This window comes from Caretta caretta, chromosome 9 (genome assembly GCF_965140235.1).
Source record: "Caretta caretta isolate rCarCar2 chromosome 9, rCarCar1.hap1, whole genome shotgun sequence".
NCBI classification, from domain to species: Eukaryota; Metazoa; Chordata; order Testudines; family Cheloniidae; genus Caretta; species Caretta caretta.
Window position 1 is genome coordinate 3,035,733 of NC_134214.1, and position 26,727 is coordinate 3,062,459.

The 26,727-nt window shown below is 48.8% G+C and overlaps 1 protein-coding gene across 3 annotated transcripts in view; it reads left to right on the forward strand.

Annotated features, from left to right (window-relative positions):
* The window catches only part of FGF12 (fibroblast growth factor 12), a 290,970-nt gene extending 269,719 nt beyond the window's left edge, over window positions 1-21,251 (forward strand). For all 3 annotated transcript variants that reach the window (XM_075132029.1, XM_075132030.1, XM_075132028.1), the window contains exons 4-5: window positions 11,448-11,646; window positions 20,681-21,251. In XM_075132029.1, the coding sequence (XP_074988130.1) occupies window positions 11,448-11,646; window positions 20,681-20,799 (318 nt within the window). In that variant the 3' untranslated portion in view covers window positions 20,800-21,251. The remainder of the gene's footprint in view (window positions 1-11,447; window positions 11,647-20,680) is intronic.
* The last annotated feature ends 5,476 nt before the right edge of the window (window positions 21,252-26,727 follow it).

The window sequence follows — 26,727 nt, forward strand, 5'->3', positions numbered from 1 at the left end:
CATCTGCCTGCTTCCTGACAAGCCGAGACCCAGCCAGCATGGGTCGTTTGATGTCATACACTAGAACTGTCTGAGATGTGCTGCAGGAAGATGTGGGTCTATGCAATATGCCCTTGTGTATATTCAGTGTCCATTGGTGCTAAGTCACGGGGAAATTGTGCTGTAAGCAGGGAAGGGTAAGGCAGTTTCACATCACGTACACATCGAAGCTAATAATGAATAGAGTCAAGCCTGCAGCCTTAGGCTGTGGGTTTTGTCAGGTCTCACAAACTAAGCAGGGTCAGGCGTGATCATACTTGGATGGGGAACCCTCAGAGAAAAAGCAGCTGCCCACTAACGTGGAGATAGAAATCCCCAGAAGCAACCCAAAGGAATGAGGACGTCTCTGCTATTCCAGAAAACCACATTCTCCCCCCCTAAAAACATCTGCCACTGGGGAGGAGCCGTTCATCACATTAAATATCTGATCTTTCCTCAGCACACAGTTCTCATACAGGGGTTGTTCGTATGCAGTAAGAACTCCAGAAAATCCCAATACGGGATTCAATTTGAAACTCTGGGTCCAGACCGTCTTGCTCAGGGTCACACAGCAAGTCCGGGATAGAGCCAGGAACTAAACCCAACTCTTTTAAGTGCCTGAACCACAAGACCCCATTGGCCATGAAGGTCTCTGCACCCTGTGGCATAGATACTGACTGGTTTCACTTTGGCCTTCCGATTGGCTATCCAGTCTGCATTTTAATTTAGAAAGTACAGAATTAAACCAGCCTTTCCTTTCTCTCCTGTTGGATGCTGCAGCAGCTGTGCAGAGAAGCACGCCAAAGGGAGGGGAAAAACCCAAAGCCTGTCGGCTGTCAGGCTTTGTAACATTTCTTTTTTGCTTCTAAGACCTTGGCTGTCCAATACAAGCACCACCTGGCCTTGCCTGATGCTTTGGACCGAAAGGCCTGCAGCTAACTGGTCAGCTGTGGCCAGTCTGTCAGTGAGTTGTCAAAACATTAATGATCTCGGACCGTGTATTTCAGGATGAAAGTTTTAGCAGCAAGGAAATTGGATATCCAGCCCTGGCCATGACAGCTTTGAAATTGGGATTAAGGCAAGGGAGATCTTTTCAGCGCTAGAAGAGATAGAGAGTGTGTCAGTGATGGTTTGTCTCCACTAAACCCTACAGTTTGAATTTAAGAGTCAAAGCAAAGCGGCTATCTCGGTACATCAGGCGCTTATGGCTGTAATAGGCCTCTTGAGCTCCTGGGCAGGTACTGTTCTCTTCTGCCCAGGTGACATGTTGCTTCAAAAGTTAGACTACACCGAAAACTGTGTGCGAGTCCTCACCCTCCTTCTTGCCAGCTCGATGTGACTGTATCTCCGGAAGCAAAGACGAACACATGTTGTCTACGTGCTATTCCTACCTCTCGTTGGGCACGGATGGTGCCCATCATGATATTTTGGGGGCTAGCCTAATTTCATTGGGGTGTCCCTCTGACCTGTGCGCGGTGTTTGTGGGAGAGGAAGGAACTGAAATCACTTTCAGGGCCAGTGAAACTTCGTCACGCTGTGTGACAGCATGGCCAGGATAGGGTTGTAACAGCTGAATAAGTCAGAGTGTTGCCACTGTGTTCAGCGAGAAGTGGATCAGGGCCTTCTTGAGGGATGTCTTACACAGCGGTCACAACGGTAAATCCATCTCCTGGAGAGCTAGAACGCCCTCTGAGTTATCAGTGTAAACTTACAACTACATTTAAGGGGGGAAGCGTAGCCTTGTGACTAAGAGGCTAGTCTAAGATGCTGGAGGTCTGGGTTCAGTGCGCACCTCTGCCACAGTCTTAGGCAAGTCACTTCATTTCTCTGTGCTCAGATTTCCTGCCTGTAAAATAGGGAAATGAGCAGTCCCTTTGTCCCTCCACTGTGACAGCCGGCCTGTTTATAATGCACATTCTTTGGGGCCGGGACCATCTCTTTCTATGTGTACATCCAGCACCCTGTGCAATGGGGCCTGAATCTCAGTTGCAGCCTCTAGGGCAATACAGCAATGTTAATACTATTGTGAATGCCAGGTTCTATGAACGTTATTTATTGATATCTATATGGGAGCAGTGCCAAGAAGTCCCAGGCTGGGTCGGTGGCCCACTGTGCTTAGCACTGAACAGACTAGGAAGTCCCTGACCCACAGAGATTACAAAATAAAATAATTTGCTCTCACCTCATTTTTAGGGTTTCTGCATGATTACATTTCCTCGGTGTCCGTTGCAGGCTGGGAGGTAAGGTTCTGTTTCCCCTGATTTAAGAATCTCCATTTTAACTGTCACACAACTGCATCTTGTTTTCCCCTCCTGCCGCAGCCTGGTAATCAATGGCTCTGAGTGCAGAGAGGAGTTTCCGGCTAGTCCTTCAGAGTAAGAGCTGTTTATAGCATCGTTACCTATTTCAGACACTTGGTCAGATAACCAGAATGCAGCAGAGGCAAGGGATGTGTTGGGATTCTCAGATAAGGAATTGAAAACCAGAATCTGTGCTGGAATCTGCCCATGCCCAAATGATCATTGAAGCGGTTGTGGTGGTTGCATTGTTAGATTTCTCATTTCCTGAGAGGCAATTGCTTTCTTAAAGCATAGCATTGAATTCGGTAGGGAAGTTAAGTTAGAATGAGACCAGAGCTCCAGTTCTTAATGTCTTCCAACCGCCTAGAGGGATTAAAATCTGGACTTTTATTTGAATCCCAAGTTTATGTTGCATAAAGGGGACAAACCAGCCCCTTAAATCCAAACATACTCTGAGTTTTGGGGCTCTCGGAGACAAAATCTGGACCTGATCCTGGATCTTAATTTTGGGCCATCTTTAGTGGGAAAGGAAGCAAAGGATCAAATATTTCATTTGCAAACTCTCTGGGTTAGTGTGTTTGCCGCCAGATTGCTGGCTATGCTGTCAGCTCAGAACTAATGCCATACGTAAAGCCACTCTGCTGTCAGTCTCAAATCCCACAGTCTGTTAGCTCCCCGGGCCTGTTCGCCCGCCTTTAACTTACCCCTGTGTGCGTGCGTGTGCGTGCCTGGGTGCGTGCCTGGGTGCGTGCACGAACAGCCATTGCTGGCCATGGAAGCATGGAAGTGAGCAGTTCGGCTGCAGGAGAGGAGTTAAAGCATGCAGCCTTTGTGTCTGCTTTTGTTAAACTGGAGGCTACGTGAGTGTCAGGATTGTAACATGTACAGCCCCTCTGAGGTCAGCGCTGATCAGGCAGGTTTGGGCTCTTTTTCTTCGTCAAGCAATTTAAAAAATGCACATGATGACAGTATTAGTGACAATGGTCAGGTCAGAAGTTAGAAGCAAGATCCATTAGTAAGATGCTCTGGTATCGAGAGATCCTGGCTCCTGAAAACTCAGATGAGTTCTTGGAGAAGAGGAAGGTGATCAGGAACAGTCAACATGGATTCACCAATGGCAAGTCATGCCTGACCAATCTGATTGCCTTCTGTGATGAGACAACTGGCTCTGTGGATATGGGGAAAGCGGTGGATGTAATATATCTTGACTTTAGCAAAGCTTTTGATGTGCTCTCCCACAGTATTCTTGCCAACAAGTTAAAGAAGTATGGATTGGATGAATGGACGATAAGGTGGATAGAAAGCTGGCTAGATCGTCAGGCTCAATGGGTAGTGATCAATGGCTCCATGTCTAGTTGGCAGCCGGTATCAAACGGAGTGCCCCAGGGGTCGGTCCGGGGGCTGGTTTTGTTCAACATCTTTATTAATGATCTGGATGATAGGATGGATTGCACCCTCAGCAAGTTCACAGATTTCACTAAGCTGGGGGGAGAGGTAGATAAGCTGGAGGATAGGAATAGGGTCCAGAGTGACCAAGACAAATTGGATGATTGGGCCAAAATAAATCTGATGCAGTTCAACAAGGACAACTGCAGAGTCCTGCACTTAGGACGGAAGAATCCCATGCACCGCTACAGGCTGGGGACCGACTGGCTAAGCAGCAGTTCTGTAGAAAAGGACCTGGGAATTACAGTGGACGAGAAGCTGGATATGAGTCAGCAGTGTGCCCTCGTTGCCAAGAAGGCCAATGGCATATTGGGCTGTATTAGTAGGAGCGTTGCCAGCAGATTGAGGGAAATGATTATTCCCCTCTATTTGGCACTGTGAGGCCACATCTGGGCCCCCCACTACAGAAAGGATGTAGACAAATTCGAGAGAGTCCAGCGGAGGGCAATGGAAGTGATCAGGGGGCTGGGGAACATAATTTTTGAGGAGAGGCTGAGGAAACTGGGCTTGTTTAGTCTGCAGAAGAGAAGAGTGAGGAGGATTTGATAGCAGCCTTCAACTACTTGAAGGGGGGTTCCAAAGAGGATGGAGCTCGGCTGTTCGCAGTGGTGGCAGATGACAGAACAAGGAGCAATGGTCTCAAATTGCAGTGGGGGAGGTCTCGGTTGGATATTAGCAAACATTATTTCACTAGGAGGGTGGTGAAGCACTGGAATGGGTTCCCTAGGGACGTGGTGGAATCTGCATCGTTAGAGGGTTTTAAGGCCTGGCTTGACAAAGCCCTGGCTGGGATGATTTAGTTGGGGTTGGTCCTGCTTTGAGCAGGGGGTTGGACTAGATGATCTCCTGAGGTCTCTTCCAACCCTCATCTTCTATGATTCTTGCCCAGCCGTGGAGTCCTATGGAAGTCAGTGGGAGTGGTCAAGTCATTGAAGTCAGTGGGGGTACTTGTCTGGCATAATTCTCCATGGGACTACCCCAGTTTTCCTGAGTGGGATTACTCATGTGAGCAAGACCTACTTGCATGAGTAAAGATCCATTTCCCTTCATCAGGGTATGCAGGACCAAACCGTAAATTACCCATCCTTTTGAGTCGGAACCAAGTCTGTATTCTATCCATAGAGCACCGCACATTATGATGACGTTAAATGATATTAATGCTATCTATGTACTCAACCTGGTCACCATTTAGCATGGCTTTCCTGGAAGTCAGTGGGAGACTTGACATGGTCTGTAACTGGAGAAAAATCCCTGTGAAATAAAGACCGTCCTGCAAATCCATCCTTTCTTTTTGGGTGGAGAAGTGTTTATGGAAACATGGCAAAGGTGTTTCCATAATGTCTAGTGCCACCTCCGTAAGCTCAGCAAAATGCAGCTCTTATGAGCGTAGACAATGCTAAAAATGAAGATGTTTACTAGGATTCCTAGCCGTTACTTCAGATGAATACACGTGGGAAAGACTCAGTATTTAACAAAAGTATAAAACATGTGAACTACATTCTGAGCTGGTATAAATCGTCCTCCTGCCACTGACTGCAGTGCAGCTTTGCTGATTGACACCCGCCTAGGATCTGGCCCAAGTCTTGTTCCATAGGTAAAGAGAAGCCCATAAATACTCTGAACAAAGCAAAAACATTATTCCAGCATTAAATGATTGAGCTATTTCAGTGCACATAATTCAGATCCCTCCCTAAACAAAGCCATATATTACTCGCAGAATGGCTGCGTTCTTTTACTGATGCTAATTTCAGCGACTGATTTCACGAAGCCATTTGTTTCTCCTTTCCATGTACATCGCAGGGAGAACTTTATTACAAAAAGATCTCTCTCTATTTGGTGATTTCAGAAATATTGGGAATGGGAGCTTGATCCTGAGAGGTTCTGATCATCTGGGGCTGGATCCAACAGCCAGCAAAATCCATGGAAAGACACCCATTGTTGTGAGTGGGCATTGCATTGGGCACCCTGCTGTTGTTCCTGCTACTGTGAGTGGCATTGCGGCTGGCTCTGCACTGGCCAGGATTAGGCCCAAACGGAGAGCCTCTGCAGCTAAGCCATCAGTGAATGTGTCTGCTCCAAGTTATTACTGATGAATGAAGGGAAGGAAAAGGAAGAGCAATTTAGCAAAACTCCTTAAGAGGCCTCCTGCCCCAGACTTCAGTTCAGGTGAACACAGCATGCCGAATACCGGTCCTGACTGCCTCCTGCGAAGCCCAGAGAGTCAAGGGCACTCGGGGCCTTGCAGGGTCGGGGTAACGCTGCATTTGTGCTGTAAGCAGCAGCCCCCGCTGTCCGAAGTTGTGGCACTGTTATGCCGGCGCTGTTGGAGTGTGACACCTGCTTCGCCCTGCCATTATGCTCTCCATGCGGAAGGATCGCTCAGTGGTTAGACTGCAGCCGCTCAGCCCCACAGCGCTTCCCTTCTGTGATCGTGTCGAAGCACAAGGGGTTGTGGAGCCTTCCCAGAAGCTGCTTCCCAGCGGTTCCGGAGCTGCCATGCATACGGCTGAGTCCCTCTGCAGTCCCCGTGCAGCCCAGCCGCGCTGCTCATTCACAGAGCGTTATAGTCATTTCTCAGGGGCCAATGTCATCGCTTCCCAGGCAGGTGGCGGTTAACCGAAATGTAGCTAATCCCTGGGAGAGTGCAAGCGGCCCAGACAGATTCCTGTGTTGTTTTCGGTGAGTGTGCATGCCTCAACGGACTAGAGATCGAGCCATCTCCCTAATCTAATCTTCCACAAACATCTGGGTGGCCCTGCAGATAGGCATTTTTCAAAGGAAATAGAGTTAGCACAAATCAGATCAAAATTTATTTTTTAAATGGCAAATCTACTCGCTCTTTTTTAGTGGAGTTTGCAGTTCTCCTAGGGCAGAGGTTCTCAAACTGGGGGGAGCGGAATGTGTTCTGGGGGGGAGGTGAGGGAAGCTTTAGGGAAAAAAACATACTGCCCCCATTTTACCCACAGCAATGAATTACTAGCAAGCTGATTCCCCCAAAAGTATCAGGTCCTCCGATGGCGCTGGGCATCTGACTTTAAATAACGCTGGGCATTTTGACAGATTTCTGTTAAGCTTGCATAGCATTACACAAAGTCGTTGCCATCTGTACGTTAACCCGTTTGCTACAACGCCGTGTGCACTTTTAATTTTAAGCATGGATCACAATCGCAGTTTTGCTTTTGCTCTTATTACCTTGGATCGTTGGCAGGGAAAAAAAAACCTCAAGTGAAAAACAAAGAAGCCGAAACTGATTCGAGTGCAGCACCACCCCCATGTATATCCGTATATGTAGTTGTGTGGTGGGGGGTCGGGCCCCCTAAACTACTCCAGATACCAGAAGGAGGGACGATCAAATAAGTTGGAGGACCACCGTCCTAGGGGAATTGGACTGTGATACAGAACTTTGCACTCGTAGGTCTCAGGTTCTAATCCCGCGCAAGTGGGCTGAGACCGGAAAATCGGTCGTAGAGCTAGTCAGACAGCGCGAAATATTTTTCATGGGAAAACTTCATAAATTTCAATTTAAAAAAAATTCCTTGAACTGTTTTTGGTTTTATTATCGAAATCACAAGCTGCAAAGAATTCAGGTTTTGCAAATGGTTTTCAGTAAGAAATTTCACTGTTCAAAAACCAAAAACATTTCACCAAACTTTTTTTGACTGTTTGTGTCCTTCCGCCTCCCCCAAAAAATCTGCAAAATTTCACCCCCTTAAAATCTTTTTGCAAAAATATTTATTTTTCTTGAAAAGCTGGTTTTTGTCCCCAGAAATGGTTCAACAAACTCTATTTTTTGTTAACCAGGTGTAATCTTTAAGATGTGCTGACGGTTCGGGGGCCAGTGTGAATGGGTTGTGGGAGTCCGTGGAGTCACGGCAGGGAATGAATTCGTGAATAAAAAACACCCCAAGAGTCAGAAGACGAAAGCTGAACCCTCCCTCCCGGACTCGTCCCCACCTTGCTCCGTGTATTGTTGTTGTCACCTGAACATAAGGGATGTAAGCCGCTGACTCAGGAGTGTTTACTTCCCATTTTGAAGGGGTGTAAATGGCTGTACCGAATGCAAGAATAAAACTGACGACTGTTGGGATGGAACCTGGGACCTCTGAGGCTTCGTGTAGGAGCTTCTACTGTAGGGGGGGCAAACTACAGCCCGGGGGCCACATCTGGCCCTTCAGACATTTTAATCTGGCCCTCAAGCTCCTGCCGGGAGCGGGCTCTGGGGAGCAGGCTCCAGGGCTTGCCCCACTCCATGTGTGTCGTTCTCTGCATGGCTCCCAGAAGCAGCAGCATGTCCCCCCTCCAGCTCCTACACATAGGGGCAGCCAGGGGGCTCTGCACGCTGCCCCTGCCCCGAACGAGACTCTGGCATGCTAACTAGTTATGCGACCCCCGAGCATGCTCAAATAAATTTGTTAGTCTCTAAGGTGCCACAAGTACTCCTTTTCTTTTTGTGAATACAGACTAACACGGCTGTTACTCTGTAGCCTATTAGTGTGAAACCATTTAAGTACATCTGCGGTTATTCCCTTTCTTTGCAGCTCTAGTCAGACTGAGATAAGTGAAACAACAGTTCCTTGCTTGAGTTAATATAATTAACTTTGCCAGTAAAGCTGGTAGAGGATCTGCTGGTATTATCTTAATAGCCTTCCCCTGCTTTGTAGCACTCAAGAGTATTAGTAAAATTAGCAGCTAAAAGTAATACACATCATAGACTACTCCCAGAGTTGAGATGAAATAACCCGCCTGTGTCAAGTTTGTTAGGACATCTATTGAACAAGTAGGGTGGACAGCTTCAATCACCTCTTATCAGCATCCTCAAAGATATCAGCTAATGGCCCCACCAGAAACATTATGCCATAACATAAATGTGCTTTTCAAACACTCAAGGGTGTGACATTTACCACCACCACCAAGCAGAAGACACTGATTATCTGTCTGTCTGTCCCTGACAGGACACGCTGCCATGCTTGGAAAAGTGACTTAAATCCCATTTGTTGTTACATGTGGTAGTGACAGGGGGATACCAAAAACACTCTCTACATTTTATGATCACTTTCCGTTCCTCCCAGAGGAGTCTTTGATATCAGTTGCACCTGGAGTTATTCCAGATTTAGGTGTTTAGTCATAGGTGTGAGTGACTTCAGACTCTGGTCCCACACGTGGTCAATAACTGGAAAAGTAACTGTAAAAATGGACCCCTTCCCCCAACATATCTACATCCTTTGCATCTTCAAGTCAGATTTGCTCACTGAGCAGCCTAAAGCAAAGGGTTGTGTTCTTACCCTTGCAGAGCCAGTGCCTTTTGGGGAGATGAGCTGGATGTTGGGCTGCCTTATTTACTGTCAACAAAGGCATCAGCTAAATTCCAGGAGCAGAATCTTTATTGCTAGTGACAACCTCTGAGGTAGAAAGAGCCCAGCTGATTTCAAGATCCCAGGATGCGCTGGCAGAAGTGGCAGATGGAGTGAAACCTCTTTGTTTTTTAACAGAAACTGAGCCCATTTTGTAAGGAATCAGTGAAAGAGAATAAATATGGAATTCCATGTTGCGATTCCTGCAGGGTTATTTGGCTGCCTTACAACCTTCCTTTACATTTTTTAAATGTTTTGCTTTTAGAGGAGAACGGTTTATTTTATCAGCGTGTGAATGCAAGGGACAAATCCACTCTGATTTAGGTTATAAGTTCCTTAGGGCCAGGGCCATTTCTGTTCTATGTTTGTACTGTACTTAGCACCATGAGGCCCTGACCTCCAGTGGCTACCACAATAGAAATAAATAATAATAATAATTGCGTTATCTAAATACAACCTATCTATTTGATCTCTGGTATTGCTAAGAGTCCGGCCCCTTGGTGTCTAAGCATTGCTGACTACAAACCGAGCCATAAGCCTATAAACGGAGAGGAGCCCTGTATCCCAATTTTTAGATGGTGAAACTGAGGCACGCAGTGGGGAAATGACTTGCCCAATGTCACGTAGCAAATGATTTCTCCAAGGTGACATCTGGACTAAACCCTGGTACCCTCACTCCCAGTCTAACTGTGAGACCACAAAGATTGAGGCAGACCATGACAGGAGTTTCAGGGGATAATAATGCTTCCCCGCCGTGGTAAGGGACTTTGAGACCTTAGGGGGGTGAGCACTGGGGAAGTAGAATGTCTCTCTTCTTTGTTAGTGTGTGTGGCCCAGCCCTCAACTCTCACAGATCTCAGAACACAGACTAGGACACTGCGGAGTTGAGGGGAAAAGCACCAGTGTAAGAGGCCTGTGTCTCCACCCCACATAAGCTGTGAACTCCAAACGGGACAATGGCTGGGTGTTTGTGACTGCCCCTCACGGCAGTGACTGCAGAGAACCGATATCGGGAGATCGCCTGAAACACTGATAACTGGCAAACTGCCTCGTATACCTTTCTAAAGGACTGGGAAAGGCCATTGCATCCCCTCCTCTCACCCTCGGAAATGCTGATTTTCAAGGAAACCAGAGAGATGCCATCGGACATGGCCAAACAACCCATTCATTTGGGTTGGTTTTTTTGGGTTTCAGTCTGGGCAGTGCTAATGATTGGTGTCGACTTCACTGCATGCATCCAGGAACTGGACATTTTCTCCTGCACTTTATCTTCTCTGGCTTCAAGGCTGACGGCCCATGCAGGTCTGTTGCACATCAGATTTATTGCCATACCAGCAGTAGTTTATATAACCCCCCCAAAACACTTGGGGATCAGTGCTATAACCCGGAGTGGTACTGAAAGCTCAAAAGGCTCCCATTGAACTGTGGTGTGTAGAGGGCATGTTGGCAGCGTAGCTTGCGGGTTTGGAGGGGCTGTCGCAGGAGCAGGGATCAAATGCTGTCTCTTCCTGGTCATTTTCACTTCTTGGTCAGGAATGAGCCCAGCCCTGTTGAAACTGGGCTCGTGGTTACACTTTAAAACAAATTTTCATCTATCTGTTTTTTTTTCTTCTTCAAACGTTTCCAGGCTTTGTGCCCTCACCTCCTTATTGCCCCACTTTTTAATAGATAAAATGCAATTTGTGGCTTAAACCCCCATCTCTTATCATCCCTTGCACACCTTCCCTTCACAGCTGCCTTTTGCCAGAAGGTGGACTCTGCATTTGTTTAATGAGATCGCTGTTTCTGCTGCTGGCAACCACATGCTCGCAGACCTTGTTGGGGAGGCCAGGCAGGGGCTGTGCCCCAGAAAAGGCAACCACAACAGGAGAGGAGTGACGGAGCCATGCTGCTGCGGCCTCCCCCTTTTACACGGCAGTTATCAAACACACTGTAGATTGTTCCTACAGAAACACCCAGCCATAGGGCTTCTAAAATTCTCCGTCCCTTCACACTCCATGGCTGCTTGCACACGCTGATCCAGGCTTGGATGTGCAATGGCCCATATCTGTGCACGCTAGCCCATATCTGAGCACTTTTAAAGCACATCCACTGCAAGCTCTCTTGACAGCATAGGGGTTTGGTTTACAATCAACCAGAGAGCCTTCCATTTTAGGAGATTAGAGCTACATATTCTTGCTCTCCCTATATTATTGCTCTCTCTGTATATTTCTCTCTCTCACTAAACTGACTGTAATAACAGAGAACATTGATGATCTCCTAGTGATGCCTGGTTTAAGTGATTAGTGATTAATTCCTTCCATTGCTTTGTGTTCTCTCTCTCTCCCTGCAGGATATTTTCACACCAGAGTGCAAATTTAAGGAATCGGTCTTTGAAAACTACTACGTTATTTATTCTTCCACACTGTACCGGCAGCAGGAGTCTGGACGAGCCTGGTTCCTGGGGCTCAATAAAGAAGGTCAAATTATGAAGGGGAACCGGGTGAAAAAAACCAAACCCTCGTCACATTTTGTACCCAAACCCATTGAAGGTATGGACAGTTCCCACTCCCTCTCCCCTGGGGCAGATGTGAGCCCCCAGGGGGTAATGGGTAGAAGGGAGGTAGACTGTACTATGGTTCAGCAGAGTGGAGTGGGGACTATACCCTACAGCAGGGACAGTGGTGTAAGAGCTTCAGATTTGAAAGACGCTGCACCATCGATATCAGAGCCTGGCTGGCTGCCTTTGCTGTGAGCTCCGCAGCGCGTCCCAAACCGTGAGCCAGCAGGTTGGGTTACTAGAGAATGAGCTGTAAAACCCAACCAAACAGGCGGTACGGGCTGAGTAAAGAGCATAGTACAGGGATGGTCAAGCCTTTTACCTAGGTCATAAGTTCAAATACAACCTTTGTCTGAAACGGCCACAATGTGTTGCCATCTCTGATAGCTCCTTGGAAGCCTTTGTCAAGAGTCTGGGGGAATCTCAGTCCAATTCCAAGTCACCAGCTGTCCACCTTGCAGAATGTGTCTCTGGCGAGAGAGCCGGGACATAGACAATGAACTACCCACCCTCCCCTGGAGGCTGTCCTGACACCCCAGGGGCAAGGCATGTGATCAGGCCAGCACATGGGCAGCTTGCCTTGATGCACCCATCCTGTGGTCCCCAGGGTTATTCACCCTAGTGCCCTTCACAGGCACTAACTTTACATTGGAAACAAACCCAGAAGTTTCCTCCTGGTGACGAAAAGTGAACGGTCTTGTTCCCAACAGGAATTCCTCAAGGAGGAGGGAGGGGCCTAGGTCTGTATTGTCAGTGTCAGAAATATTTACCTAAGACGAGAACATTTCAGTGGGCCAGCATTGCTCTCTCCATTTTCTCCAAGTCCTCCGCAGCTCCCAGGGCTCGTCTATACACCCAGAGTTACACCGGCCTCCCTAAAAGTGGGGTTTTAACCTGGTTTCATTCAGCCAGTGCACAAGGCTGTTTGGGTGCTCTTATTTTGGTTTAAAGCATGCTTATTTCAGTTTAGTTGAACTCTGTTAGCAATGGGTTATAGTTGAACCACAAAAAGCTGACATAAGAGTGTCCACGCAGGGTTTGCACTGATAGCTGATGCAAACTTGTGTGCAGACAAACCCCTGACAAACGCTGATACTCTGCTCAGCATGAGTGGCTGAAATCCAGAACCAAACTTCTTTTCAGGGCAAAAGGAAAGGGAGGAAAGAAAATAAGAAAGAGAGAGAGAGATGCTGAGGGCTGGTCAACACAGAATTCCACCAGTGTAACTAAAGATACAATTTTTACCCTGATTTAGTTAGGCCAGTGGCACTGTGTGTGTGGACACATACGTTGGCTTAAACCTGGCTTACAGCCATTTAGCTTGTGTTGGTAAATTTACTTGCACGAGCTGAACTGACAGAACCAGCTTTACCCTTCTAGGAGACTGCACACACCGCTGCGCCAATCTAACTAAATTGGTGTAAGTCACACCAGTGTAGCCTGCGTGCAGGCAGCCCGAGGCACTGCTGTGGTGTTTGCCTAGGATGGATGGCTTTAATTAGGAAGTGTTTTCTCTCCTGCTAACAAAAGTAGCAGAACAGAGGCCAGGCGCTGACTCTGGAGCTGTCAGGGGCTCAGAGCGAGGGCCTGAAATGGCTTCAGACCTGCAGCTTTTCTGTGCTGCTCCCAGAGTGCGTTGTCCTTTGCTCGGAGGAGAAGATTGGGCTCCCTGAAGAGTGGAGATGAATGGCATGAGAATGGCAGGAAATCCCTTCGGGCAGGTGGCTGAGACAGATGAATTCCAGACCACGTGTGAACTGCCCTGCACCCCCTTCCCCCACAGCTGCATCGTCAAGGTCATTAGTAGCAGAAAACCATGCAGAACCTAGGCCTGAGTCTCTGTGGCTGCCAGGCACTGGCTCTGAGTTGAGGATGCCCTGTTGTGGGACTCCCTCTCTGGAGCCCGCAATGGTCACCATTGGAGTATGCAGCCAGCCTGTTTATCTCACCTGGCCTCCCTCTGACCATTTCCCTCACCACTTTCTTGTCTGTCTCCTCCTCACCCCCTGTCCCCAGCTTCGCTGGGGTGGGACTCGTTTGGGAGTGGAGTGGTTTCCCCAACAGCAGCTGGGTTTGCCCTTGTGGCAGATATTTCGGTGCTGCCTGGCTGTGTGCGGTGAGGGGGGGGTCCCGTTTGCTGCTATGTATTTGGGTTTTCGTGTGGGGCCCAGTCGGTGCATGGTGGACGGATGTCACTGGGACCCTGTTCCCTGCGAGCCACACGGCTGGGAGGCAGAGAGGCCTGACTCAGGGCTGCATTCTCCTGACAGTAGATGCTGCTGATGCTGCTTCAGTTTCCAAAACCCCAGCGCAGCCCTGGCGTTCCTTTCCCTCGCCTGCATCCCTCTGCCCACGGGCGCGTCAGTCATCGCTGCCATCCAGAGCGAGCAGGGAACCTGGCAGCCACAGTCAGGAGTCCTCCACCCCTTCCCTTCCCCAGCTGCATCCAAGAGCTGGCTGCGGCCCAAGCAATGGCACGTGCAGCCTGCCAAAGCCTTCCGCTGTCTGGGGCCGCGGCTCGAGCAGGGCTCTCTTCCCAAGCCGAAGGTGAGTGGTCGGTGGCAGAGGTGGTGGAGTGAAGTTGGCTCCGTTCCACGTGACTCGGCTCTGCCCCATCCACCAGGCTCTGCGAGCGGGGCTAAGGCGAAACACAAGCCATGGTGAGAGCATTGATGCCAGCAGCCACCCCCACCATGAGTCTGAGACGGACACGGAATATTTCACGGGAACGTCCCGGCCAGGGTGAAGGTCCTGGATGGCCCTCTCGGGCCTGGAGGATGGAAAGAGGTGACCTGTATAGGACCTTTCCCCCCAAGGCTGCGTGTGTGACTGTTTACCTCTCCTCCTATGTGTTTGTAGCTCAGCCAGCCCTAGAGCACCCCGATCCTTTGTGTGCAGCCATAATAGGGTGGCTACTGTCTGAGCACCCCCCGGTGGCCTGGGGTACCTCTCCAGAACACTGCCTCTCTTTTCCTTCTTCAAAACTCCACGCAGTCCTGCTCATCCAATCGCAGCCCTGCTTGCGGTCCAGTTTCTTTATTAACACAGAGTTCAAAAAAACAAATCTTAACCCCTGCCTGATGGTGGGCACAGCCCCTGTCCCCCGTCCCGCCCCCCGGAGGTGTGTCCCTTTCTGTTGTCGGGGCAGCAGGAGGAAATGCAAGGCCAAGGCTGGTCTTTTTGCCTTCTCCCAAAGCCCCAGCCCCCTTCGCCGGGTACCACTGTAGGAGACCCTCCCTCCCAGCCACTTCTCTTCTGCAGTTCCCTTTCTACCTGTGTCTCTTAGATCTGACCTCCCTCTGACCCTTTTTAGCTCAGGTGCAGCCCCAGCCCCCTTAAAATGCCCCTGCCGCAGGGCAAGGCTATTATCCCTATGCTGCAGAGGGGGAACTGAGGAACAGAGAGATTAAGATACACACCCAAGTTCACACAGGAAGTCTGTGGCAGAGCTGGGAATGGAAGCCAGGTCTTCCAAGACCAAGGCTAGTGCCTTAACCACTGAACAAGCCTTCCTCTTCCTTTGAGAATGTGACCCCCGTGAAGGCCATGAGGGTTAGTGCTGGGAGGTGTGTCTGTTGAGGAGGATTTTTGCCTGCTGGAGAAGAGAGGCTTCACAAACTACATCTACAGAAATCACGTCACCCACCACTGAATGGCAGCCACCTCTGAGGTGAAACTTGGCAGCATTTTACCAGTGTGCACAAAACTACACAGCAGCTTAGTTAAAACAAGAACTGCAGAAACACCAAAACCAGGCCTCCGTGCTCTAATAGCTACCAGCCGAGGGAAATGTGTTCTTTTACTTCAACTGGTGAAACTGTTGCTTCTGGATTCAGAATCCAGTGCGAGTGCCAACAAGACCGAAGGCTAACAAATGCAAAACACCTCAAAAATGTCTTAAAATGGCTTTTCTATACAGAAAAAGCAAATTTTAAGGCATGTTGACTCTACAAAAATGCTTTCAAGTCCTACAACCTGAAGGGTATTTGGGGATCCTTAGTTAATGTATGGCAAGATGCCAGTGTGGGATACAAACACACACGCTGCACACCTCTTTTGATATTTCAATTTTTGGTTGCTGTGGCTTGAACTCAAGGAGCCATTAAAACGTGAGCTTGTGGCCTGAGCCAGGCCAGTTGTCATGTGTGGAATCACGGCTTGGGCCCTGTGCAACCTTTTAAAGCCATTTCAATCTGAGTGTCTATAGCCGCAGGGACTGAACCTATCCTCTGCCCCGCTGCCAAGCCAGTGGGAGTCTTTCCATTCACTGCCATTGGCTTTGGATCAGGCCCTTACAGTGGGACTATTTGGCTGTTTATATCAACTCTGCCCCTTCGTAGGGATATTTCCTGCTTCGCTCTCCAAAGTACCTGCATTTCCCCTTTCCTAGCACTTGACCCTGGAACCAGCGTGCAGCCCAAGGGGAAGGTGGTATCTTCCTTCACTCAGCTGAGAGGCCCCAGGCCTGCTTTTGCAGCTTGGCATTGCAGTTAAGCACCATGGCTTGAGCCAGACCTCCTCTGTGGTGGAGAATGGTCAGTGGGTCGCCTGATCCTACCACCTCCCTTCCTGCCCTCATAGCTTCCCGGCAGGCTGGGGTACAAGGGGCATCGTACAGAGGCCCCTGAGTCTTCCCCAACTCTTTCCCCATAGTGGATCTACGCCAGTTCTGCTAAATCAGAGCCCTCGGTCGCCACGGTGAAGTGGAAAGGGGGAATTTCACTCCCAGGTGCTGTCTGCACTAGGAAGATGTAGCGTGTTCAGCCCCAGTAAACACGGATCATTGTCTTTGTGTCTAGTCGGTGCTGAGCAGCATTTTGGGGGGCATGGATCAACAGTCATGTCACACTGCGTGTCACTACCCAGCCCAGGCCGGAAAGCTAAGGATCCAACCAGCGGACCAAATTCGGTGACGAATCCTGGTCGCATGCCACCTGAGGCACATTGCACATATGCCAAGAAGAAGCAGCATTTAAAACCCTGTTCATTACCCTTTGCTAGACACAGCTTGTTTTCTTGTATCATCAGGGCCCTAGAATTGCAGGATTTTGCACAGAGTCTCTCCCACGCTTACTTCGCTGGGCCTGCACTGAAACCCTCGCGCTAGATCCCGAAGGAAGAAAAGGGATCACTTTCAGCTTGTGTTTCCTTGGCGTTTGGGAATAAAAGTGCGGAGTCACCCTCGGACACGCTGTGGTTCCATCTGGCGGCATCCTGTGTGTTCAGCTGCCAGGCAGCAACTAGCTCAGCCCGTCTGCAACTCACATCAGCTGGGATTTCCTTCCAGCCTTTCTTGCATTAATTAAGGCAGAAAACCAAGGTGCATAATGACCTGACTCCCTTCCCACATCTGGTGTTCAGTCAATTAAATCTCTTCAATGGAGCCTTGACTAATACAAGTGACCCTCCTTCCAAGTCTCGGGGGTGACGCTCCCAGGCCAAGTTCTGCATGTGGAGTGGTGATGCTATGGGTGGGGGAGAGCCAGGACTGGGGCAGAGCCAGGGGACCAGTACTGTTCCCTCCCCAGCTGCGCCGCACCCACCAGAGTCAGGACATGGAGTTTGATGCATCTACATGATGCTGATCATCCTCCGCTCACATTGGCATGAGGGGGAAGATGCTCAGGATTAGGCTTCCAAGGGGCGTGTGCTGCTCTGAGCTCCAGCAGCCAATGCTGCACAATGAAATGCGGATGTGGGCTTATCTGGCAGAAGGGGGAGGAACAGGGAAGTGGGAATGGTTGGGGACTTGCTCTGGTCGGTCATTATAGAGTTAAGTTATTTCTGCCATTATTCTCTCTCTATGCATCGTTATCCTCTTTCCAGGCAGGAGATCGATGCCGTGGGATAAATCGATTCTTGCACTCTCTCTCTTTGATCATTAATTCCTTCCCCATCTTTGGCTACGTCTGATACCGTGCGTCAGCTGGATGGCTCCAAACAGCGAACCGCGCTCCCGTGGAAGGCAGACATACCCATGCAGGCCTGGGCCGTGCTCTCAGCACCACCAGCTTTCTCCCCCCACACTGGGAGCGCCACCTCCTGGCGTGGAGCGACACCTGATTTCCAGCGGTGCGAGAAAGGGGAGTCTCAGGCCCGCAGCATTAGCCCCCTTGATCTGAGATCCGGTGAACCAAACTTCTGGGTTCCCGGAACCTCCATCGCGTGCCCCTATGGGCTGTGTGCAGGCTTCGTTGCTTATCAAGAGGCGCTGGGAGGCATAATTAGCCCATAACAGCGTGTTATTTACGTAGGATTGTTGTTCTTGCTTCTGTCCCCGGAGACGCCATTTTCCCCACAGCTTTGGGTGCCTCGCTAGCACGCCAGCAAAGCGAGGTGCCGTGTGGTGGGGTCGTTCTGTAACCAGTCCCCTTCACTTGTGCATACAAGGTGCTCCGGGTAGGGAGGGAAACTCCCATGTGGGTATGTGGTGCACAAGAGAACATTACTTGTGTCTCACGTTTGACAAGACTGAACCAGTTTGCACTATGGATAGCCTGCTTTGCCTGATAGCTGAACCATGCTGTCAGGCTAAAACGTGTCCCTGGGGTTAACCCAGCCAGCCTGAGTAAATGGGATCCCAGCTCCAAAGCTAGTAGAGATGGGAATTGTGAGGGACAGCAGGACGTGTGAGAGGCTAATTTTGCCATCCAGCCCTCCACCATTTCACACTCACACGACTGCCAAAGCTGTGGAACTAGCCCACAGGTCAAACGTTGATTCTTCAGCGCCTAGCCCATGTGGGCGCCCAGCGCTATTGGGGCGCAAGGGGAGTACTTGGAGCAGAGGCAAATGACGATGCGATGTGCAAGGCAAAAGAGAAGCAGCAGAGACGGGCTAGTGGGCAGTAATGGTGATGACGTTGACGTGCACAGTTTGTGTCCATCACAAAAAGTGCCATCAAGTGGCTGGCAGGGCAGAATTCCTGGATTTTATGCCTAGTTCTGGCACGGACTCAATGCGCAAACTTGGGTAAGTTCCTTATTCTCTTTGCTTTATTGATAATTTTACCTACCTCAAAGGGGCGTTGTGAGGCTTAGTTATGGTGTGTATTTAAAGTGCTTGGAGGGAAAGTGCTGTATGGTCAAAATAGTATTTTTCATTGGTCATGTTTGCAATGCAACATCAATTACATTAGTGCACACTTGACTGCTCTTCATCTCTGCCCTGGATTGTTATGCATCACTATAAATGTTCATCTAGATGGGAGTAAAAGGCAAAGTAACAGTGCCATTTCAATCTAGCCCTAAGTGGCAGGAGTTATTCCTAAATCAGGGAAAGGCTATAAACATAAGGACTGAATTCATCTTTCTATAGATGAAGAATGGTTTCATTTATTCAGCTATTTTGGAATGGAATTAGTTTGTTTTATGTTGTGTTTATGTTCTTGATGATGAGCCAGAACCGAAGCGTTGCAGGCTTGCTTCTCCCCTGCTTTACACTGTCTGCAGTCGTTTCCACGGCAATTCTCTAGCAACTCGGGATGGACAGACTGCACGCCTGCTTTACACAGGCAAAGGTGTAAGGCTGGCAGGATCAGGCCTAACATCCCCGGAATGATGGCAGGATCAGGCCTAACATCCCCAGATTTGCAAGCTGACCCCATCTCTCATTCTCATCCCCAGCATATTGGGCCTTGAAACATCGCTATTTTGATGACTGTTAGAGCTATGCCGTGTTTGCAATTGTTGAAGATTGACCTCATGGGGCTAACTCCTGAGACCCTTGTTCAGCACTGACTCTGTGTTTGTTTCTGCCTTTCTCAGGGCTAGATCATGGCATACACATCCTTAGAAAGAGGCAGCATGTAGGCACATCACCCCAGGCAGAGTGTAGGCTGGTGCTGTGTCTCAGGGAGGGACAGCTTCTCCTTGGTCTCTCCAGCTGCACTGCAGGGAGGAGTAATAGGTCACCTTTTTATAGGAAGCCATAAACTCCCCTTCCTGCATTGCCAGCCCCCTCTGCTGACTGCCACATGTGGGGAAGGAGCGACACAAAGCCATGGCTCTGTCCATGCCCCACCAGGTTGCTCCCAGGGGAATGACAGAACAAGGAGCAATAGTCTCAAATTGCAGTGGGGGAGCTTTAGGTTGGATATTAGGAAAAACTTTTTCACTAGGAGGGTGGTGAAACACTGGAATGCGTTACCTGGGGGGGGGGTGGAATCTCCTTCCTCAGAGGTTTTTAAGGCCCGGCTTGACAAAGCCCTGGCTGGGATGATTTAGTCAGGGATCGGTCCTGCTTTGAGCAGGGGGTGGGACTAGATGACCTCCTGAGGTCCCTTCCAACCCTGATATTCTAGGATTCTATGATTCTGATGGGGGAAGTGTTTCTCTCAGACTTGTGATGCCCACACCTCCTACGTGGCCACACAAGGGAGGGGATCCTTTCTCCTTCTTACTTTGCTGCACAGCCACTTAAGGGCATGGCATATTCTGGTCTGCAGTGAGTTAAATAGCAGAGATACTGACTGAACTGCTCTGTTCATGGCTGGAGGGGGTTTCAGTTGGAAGCACAATATCCAGATCCGGAAGTTGAACTCCCTCCAAGGTGGGCCCGGATGCAAATGTTTTTGTTTTGGGGGGGGTCTCATTGTTTCTTGTCAGAGATTAAGGACTGGGGAATGGGCTAACTCGTTGATCTTCTGCTAGCTAATATTGGCATTGTGAGCTAATGTGCACTGTTGTGAATCGGGATGTTCATTTTATATGTGTATATATTTGTATGTCATAAAAAACATGGAGTCTAGAGAGCCTTATCTGTGAGAGACCTGAAACCATTCGCTTGTATTTGTGCCTCTTGGAGGGCGTAGACTTCAAAGGGTCTGACTGCCAGCACAGACAGAGAACCGTGAATAATAACGGAATATATTACTGGGATATTAAGGCTTTTCTGCATGTGTGTGGCAGGAAAGGGGGTGGGGGACAAGGAGGCTAGGTTCGGGAATACATAAGCAAATGCAAACGGTCAAAGACCTCTGTCTCTGGGATAGTGTGAAAGCTAATTGTTGCCCTTTCTGTTTGCAGTGTGCATGTACAGAGAGCCATCGCTGCATGAAATTGGAGAAAAACAAGGACGCTCAAGAAAAAGTTCAGGGACACCAACCATGAATGGAGGCAAAGTTGTTAACCAGGACTCAACATAACTGACACACCCCTCTCCCTCTCTTCCAGTTCTTCCCTTCCCACTCACCTACCCACCCCACCCGGCGAAACCACACTGAGACGACAATAAACTGAGCAAGGCAGGACCTACCAGTAGCGGCTAGGATTCTGAACTCAAAAATCTTTCTTTGTGTAGGACGAGGAAATCGACTCCCAAATCTTGTCTGTTGCAACGTTTCAAAAAAAAAAAAAAAAGAAGAAGAAGAAAAAATGTTTTAAATCAGGACTCCATTAACATTTTAAAAGCAAACTGTTTGCTCTTTGATCAAAAGGAAAAATCTCTTCTCTGCATAGTAATAATAAATAATTATTAACTAATACATAATAATAATAATAATTAATAAAGATGTTACCGTTAAAAATAAAAAAAAGCTTTTGGAGAATTGAACTTAGCACATGATATGCTGAAAACAAGCCAGGTTCTAAAAACTGACTTCTCTGTGCTTTTGTGTTATTCTTTGCTCTCACACACAAACCCGCATCATTCCAGTCCTTTCCCCAAGCGGCTGCACCCGGTTTCCACAGGGCAGAAAAGGTAGGGATGGATTAAGATTCTGTGTCCTCTAATATCAGTAAAGTATGGCCCAGCCGAATTAGGATTCTGACAGTCCCAAGCAATGAACGAGTGACGGTGCAAGTGGCTTTGCCAGTCCCAGTAGCGCAGCACGTAGTTATTTGTTGTTGCTACTGGTATTTGAGCAAGTTTGAAGATGGAGAGAGAGCTTTATGCCTTCCTCCGCCATACAAACATTTTTTACGACTATTAGGTGCCAGAGCAGGTTCAGAACGAGGTGTTCAGGTCCCACAAGGGGAAACGGTTAAGTTTATTAGGGGTGAGAACATCGAATAATAAATGAGGGGTAATCAAAAGAGAGCAAATAAAGCTACAGCGATACCTGCTGTTGAGTAGAAAGGAGGAAGAGCTCAGTAGAGGAGGGGTGTACGTGCACATGGGCGAGAGAAAGGGGTGTCTGAGGAGTGGGGCAGAGAGTGGGGAGAGAGAGAGTGGATGCTAGAACATTTTCCTTACCAATTAGCTGACCTCTCAGCAACCACTCTTATGCTCCCTGTATTTTTCACTCAGACCATGTTGAAGTCCCAAGCCGACGGTCTCCCTGTGAGGCCCTGGAAATCTCCACAGAGCTGCATTAGCAATCGGGGGCCCAACACAATCCCTGGGAGTTGGGTCTCCCCTGGATTCTCATTGCCTGAGCAGTAAGTTGCAAGAGGCCCGTGCCAGTTCCCTGGCAGATTGGAAAGGGGGCTGAGCGTAGCAGATTGGAAGGGGCAGCGTGGCACACACCTACCAACTCAAGCCAACTTTCTGATTGCAGAAAACTGAACACCCTTGCCCCGCCCCCCCCCCAACGCCCCAACCCTGCTCACTCCATGCCCCTCCCTCCCTTGCTCACTCCCCGACCCTCGCCCACTTTCACTGGGCTCACGCAGGGGGTTGGGGGCGGGGGTGAGGGCTCCAGCTGGGGGGTGTGGGCTCCAGGGTGGGGCCAGAAATGAGGGGTTCAGCGTGTGGGAGGGGATTCCGGGCTGGGGCAGGGGGTTGCGGTGCAGGGGGGTGAGGACTCCAGCTGGGGGTGTGGGCTCTGGGGTGGGGCCAGAGGATGAGGGGTTTAGAGGGTGGGAAGGTGCTCAGGGCTGGGGTTGGGGTGTGGGAGGGGGGTAACCTAAGGTGGCTCCTGGAAGCAGCCGGCATGTCCCTGTGGCCCATAGGTGGAAGTACGGCCAGGTGGCTCTTCACACTGCCCCCGGCTGCAGGCTCTGCCCCCGCAGCTCCTATTAGCCGTGGTTCCTGGCCAATGGGAGCTGTGGAGCTGGTGCTCAGGGCGGGGGCCTCTCATGGAGCCCCCGTCCGCCCCTGTGCCTAGGGGCCGGACATGCCGGCCACTTCTGGGAGCAGTGCGGAGCCAGGACAGGTAGGGAGCCCGCCTGAGCCCTGCCACCCCGCCGGCCAGCCTTTTAACAGCCCGGTCAGCAGTGCTGACTAGAGCCGCCAGAGTCCCTTTTCAACTGGGCATTCTGGTCAAAAACCAGATGCCTGGCAACCCTAGAGTAGTGGCAGAGGGAATAGATGCTTTGAATGTAATTGAAAAAGTGACGAAATCAGAGACAGGCAATGGGGGAGGGGGAGAAGCATTGAGTTGATATGCAAAGTGTAATCTTCACGCTGGTCCTTTCTATGGCTAGTGAGAACAAATGAGCATTTGCTGTGGAAGATAAATTTCCCTTTAGGAAATAAATCAGGCTTCAGCCCTGCAGGACACCCACAGGCAGGGGAGTGGGCTTTGCCACTCTCTGCAAGCCTTTGTTTGCACCCCACCCACAGCTGCTAAGCCTGTCCCTCTGCTTTACAAAGCCCAGACACACACCCCACCATAGGCCCAGGTTCTGTGTGGTGCCGTAAACTCTCACTTCCCATGCACAACAGTGAAGTCAATGGGAGCGGAGGCTGCTCAACACCTAGTCCGTTCAGTGTCTTAGCCCACCTCCACCGCCATGAAGATAAGAATGCCACACTTGGTCAGCCCAGTGTCCTGTCCCTGACCATGGCCAGTGCAAGGTGCTTCAGAGAGAATGACCAGGACAGGCAATTATTGAGTCACCCATCCCAGAGCCAACCCGTGCCTGCTGATGGGGCAGTGAGGGCAGCTACCTTCAGCAATGTTACTGAGCATGCTCAGTACAAGCCAAGCAGCAAATCTGGGGGGGGCACATGACCCCTGCACACCTCCCACACACACACACACATAGCCTATGCCTGACAGTCAATTCCAGCTTCTGTTCTGGGACATCCAGACCATGGAGTTGTGTCCCTGATCATCTTGGCTAATTGAATCAGGCAAGTTCCTGGAGCACAGGTCTGACAATGGCCTACTTTTGACCTTCACAACATCTCATGGCAATGAGTTCCACAGGTTGACTGTGTGTTGTGTTGCCTTTTGGTTGTTTTAAACTTTCTGCCTATTAATTTCATAGGGTGATTCCTGGTTCTTGTGTTATGTTTAGGGCGGTAAATAACACGTCCCTGTTCACTTTCATCAGACCATTCATGATTGTATAGACCCCTATTATATCCCCGCTCAGTCAGTCCTTCGAAGGTGAGCAGTCCCAGCCTTTGTACTCTCGCGTCGTACGGAGGCTGTTCCATCCCCCTCATCATTTTCATTGCCCTTCTCTGCAGCTTTTCCAATGCTAATATACTGTTTTTTGAGATGGGGTGACCAGAACAGCAGCCAGTATTCAAAGGCTGGGCATACCATGGATTTCTGTGGTGGCATTATGATATTTTTCTTTTTTATGACCTATCCCTTTCTTAATGATTCCTAACATTCTGTGAACGTTTTTGACGGCCATGGCACATTGAGTGGATGTTTTCAGAGAACTATCCACAATGGCTCCAAGATCTCTTTCTTGAGTGGAAACAGCTAATTTAGACCCCATCATTTTATAGGTATAGTTGGGATTATGTTTTCCAGTGCGTATTACTTTGCATTTATCAACACTGAATTTCATCTGCCATTTTGTTCGTGAGGTCCCTTTGTAACTTCGCAGTCACCTTTGGCCTTAACATTTTGTAGTGTCTGCAAATTTTGCCACTTCACTGTTCTCTCCTTTTTCCAGCTCATTAATGAATACATTGAACAGCACAGGGCCCAGTGCAGTTCCTTGGGGGACCCTGCTATTTACTGTTCACCACTGTGAAAACTGACCATTTATTCCTACCCTTTGGTTCCTGTCTTTTAACCAGTTACCGATCCATGACCAGACCTGCCCTCTTATCCATGACTGGTAACGTTGCTTAAGAGCCTTTGGTGCAGGACCTTGTCAAATGCTTTCTGCAAGTCCACTGTACTACACTCAGTGCACTATGGCGACTGGCTCACTCTTGTCCGCATGCTTGCTGCCATGTGGACATGTTTTGGGTCAAAGAAGTCTAATAGAGTGGGCAGCATTATTTCCCATTACAAAAGGGAACTGTTCCCCCAACATATCTTATTTAGCTGGTTGTAATTGCCAAAATTGCCTGGTGAGGCCTTTTTCAAAAGCAGGCATTACATTAACTACCCGCCAGCCATCTCGGACACGGGCTGATGTGTGCAATAGCTTACATGCTGCAGTTAGTATTCCTGCAAGGTCATACTGGAGTTTCTTCAGAACTCTTGGGTGAAGACCATCTGGTCCCGGTGACTTTGTTACTGTTTAGTTTATCAAAACCTCCTCTATTGATGCCTCAAGCTGAGACAGTTCCTCAGATCTGTCACCTAAAATGAATGGCGTGGGCATAGGGACTTTCCCCCACACCCTCGGCAGTGAAGACCAACGCAAAGAATTCATTTAGCTTCATCACAACAGCCTTTTGTTCCTAGCACCATACTCATCCAGTAGCCCTGCTGACTTTTTGGCAGGCTTCCTAGTTCTGATATACTTAAAAAAAATTTTGCTGTTAATTTTTGTGTCCTTAGTTGTTCTTCAAATTCTTTCTTGGCCTGTCTTGTACTTTTACATTTGACTTGACAGAGTTTTCTATTTCTGTGCTCTTTTCTGTTTTCCTCACTAGGCTTTGACTTCCAATTTTTAAAGAATGCCTTTGTAGTCTGCCGTTTAGCCGTAGTAGCATTTTGGGGGGGGGCGGGGGGTTCTTGTACAAATTTTTTATTATTGTTATTATTATTAGTAGTAGTAGTATTTTGGGTATACATTCAGTTTGAGTCTCTATTATGGTTGAAGTTAAATGCTGCTCTGGTGGGCTTCTTTAGCATTTCCCCCCTACAAGGATGTTAAATTTAATTACGTTGTGGTCATTATTACCTCTTGCACCAGATTCTGTGCTCCATTTATGACTAAACCAAGGATTGCCACTCCCCTTGTGGGTTCCAGGACTTGATGCTCCAAGAAGAATTTATCTATGGTGTCTAGAAATTTTATCTCTGCATCCCGTCCTGACATGACATGTTCCCAGGCAACATGTGGGTAATTGAAATCCCCCATTATTGTTGTGTTTTCTGCCTTTGTAGCCTCTCTAATCTCCTTGAGCATTTCACAGTCACCGTCACCTTCCTGGTCTGGTGGTCAGTAGTATATTTCTACTGCTGTACTCTTATTATTCAAGCCTGGAATTTCTATCCAGAGAGAGTCTATGGTGCAGTTCAGTTCACTGAAGATGTTTTTTGACTCTATGCTTTCTGTATTGTGTATCCTGGTATCACCATGTCCAGTGTATTAGCCTCTTTCTACCAAGTTTCTGCAATGCCTATTATATCAATATCCTTATTTAATGCCAGGCACTCTCGTCCAGCCATCTTAGTATTTAGACGTGTAGATAAGCGTATGTACATTTGGTCCATATTAAGTTGCTCATCTTCATGTTTTATTTAAATGGAACTCTTTGACGTTGGATTGTTCCTCACAAGCTCCTATGTGTGCTTTACGAATGTCTTTCCTCTCCTTTTTATCTGGGTATAGCCTTCCCCCTCAAATAGATTAATCTCTGAAGGCCTCAGAGTAACAGCCGTGTTAGTCTGTATTCGCAAAAAGAAAAGGAGGACTTGTGGCACCTTAGAGACTAACCAATTTATTTGAGCATAAGCTTTCGTGAGCTACAGCTCACTTCATCGGATGCATACCTTGGAAAGTGTAGAAGATCTTTTTATACACACAAAGCATGAAAAAATACCTCCCCCCACCCCACTCTCCTGCTGGTAATAGCTTATCTAAAGTGATCACTCTCCTTACAATGTGTATGATAATCAAGTTGGGCCATTTCCGGCACAAATCCAGGTTCCCGCCCTCCCCCCCCCACACACACACACACAAACCCACTCTCCTGTTGGTAATAGGCCGTCTCTGCCCAGACTGCGGGCTCCTTTGTGCCTATCGACTTGTCCTCAGCCCTT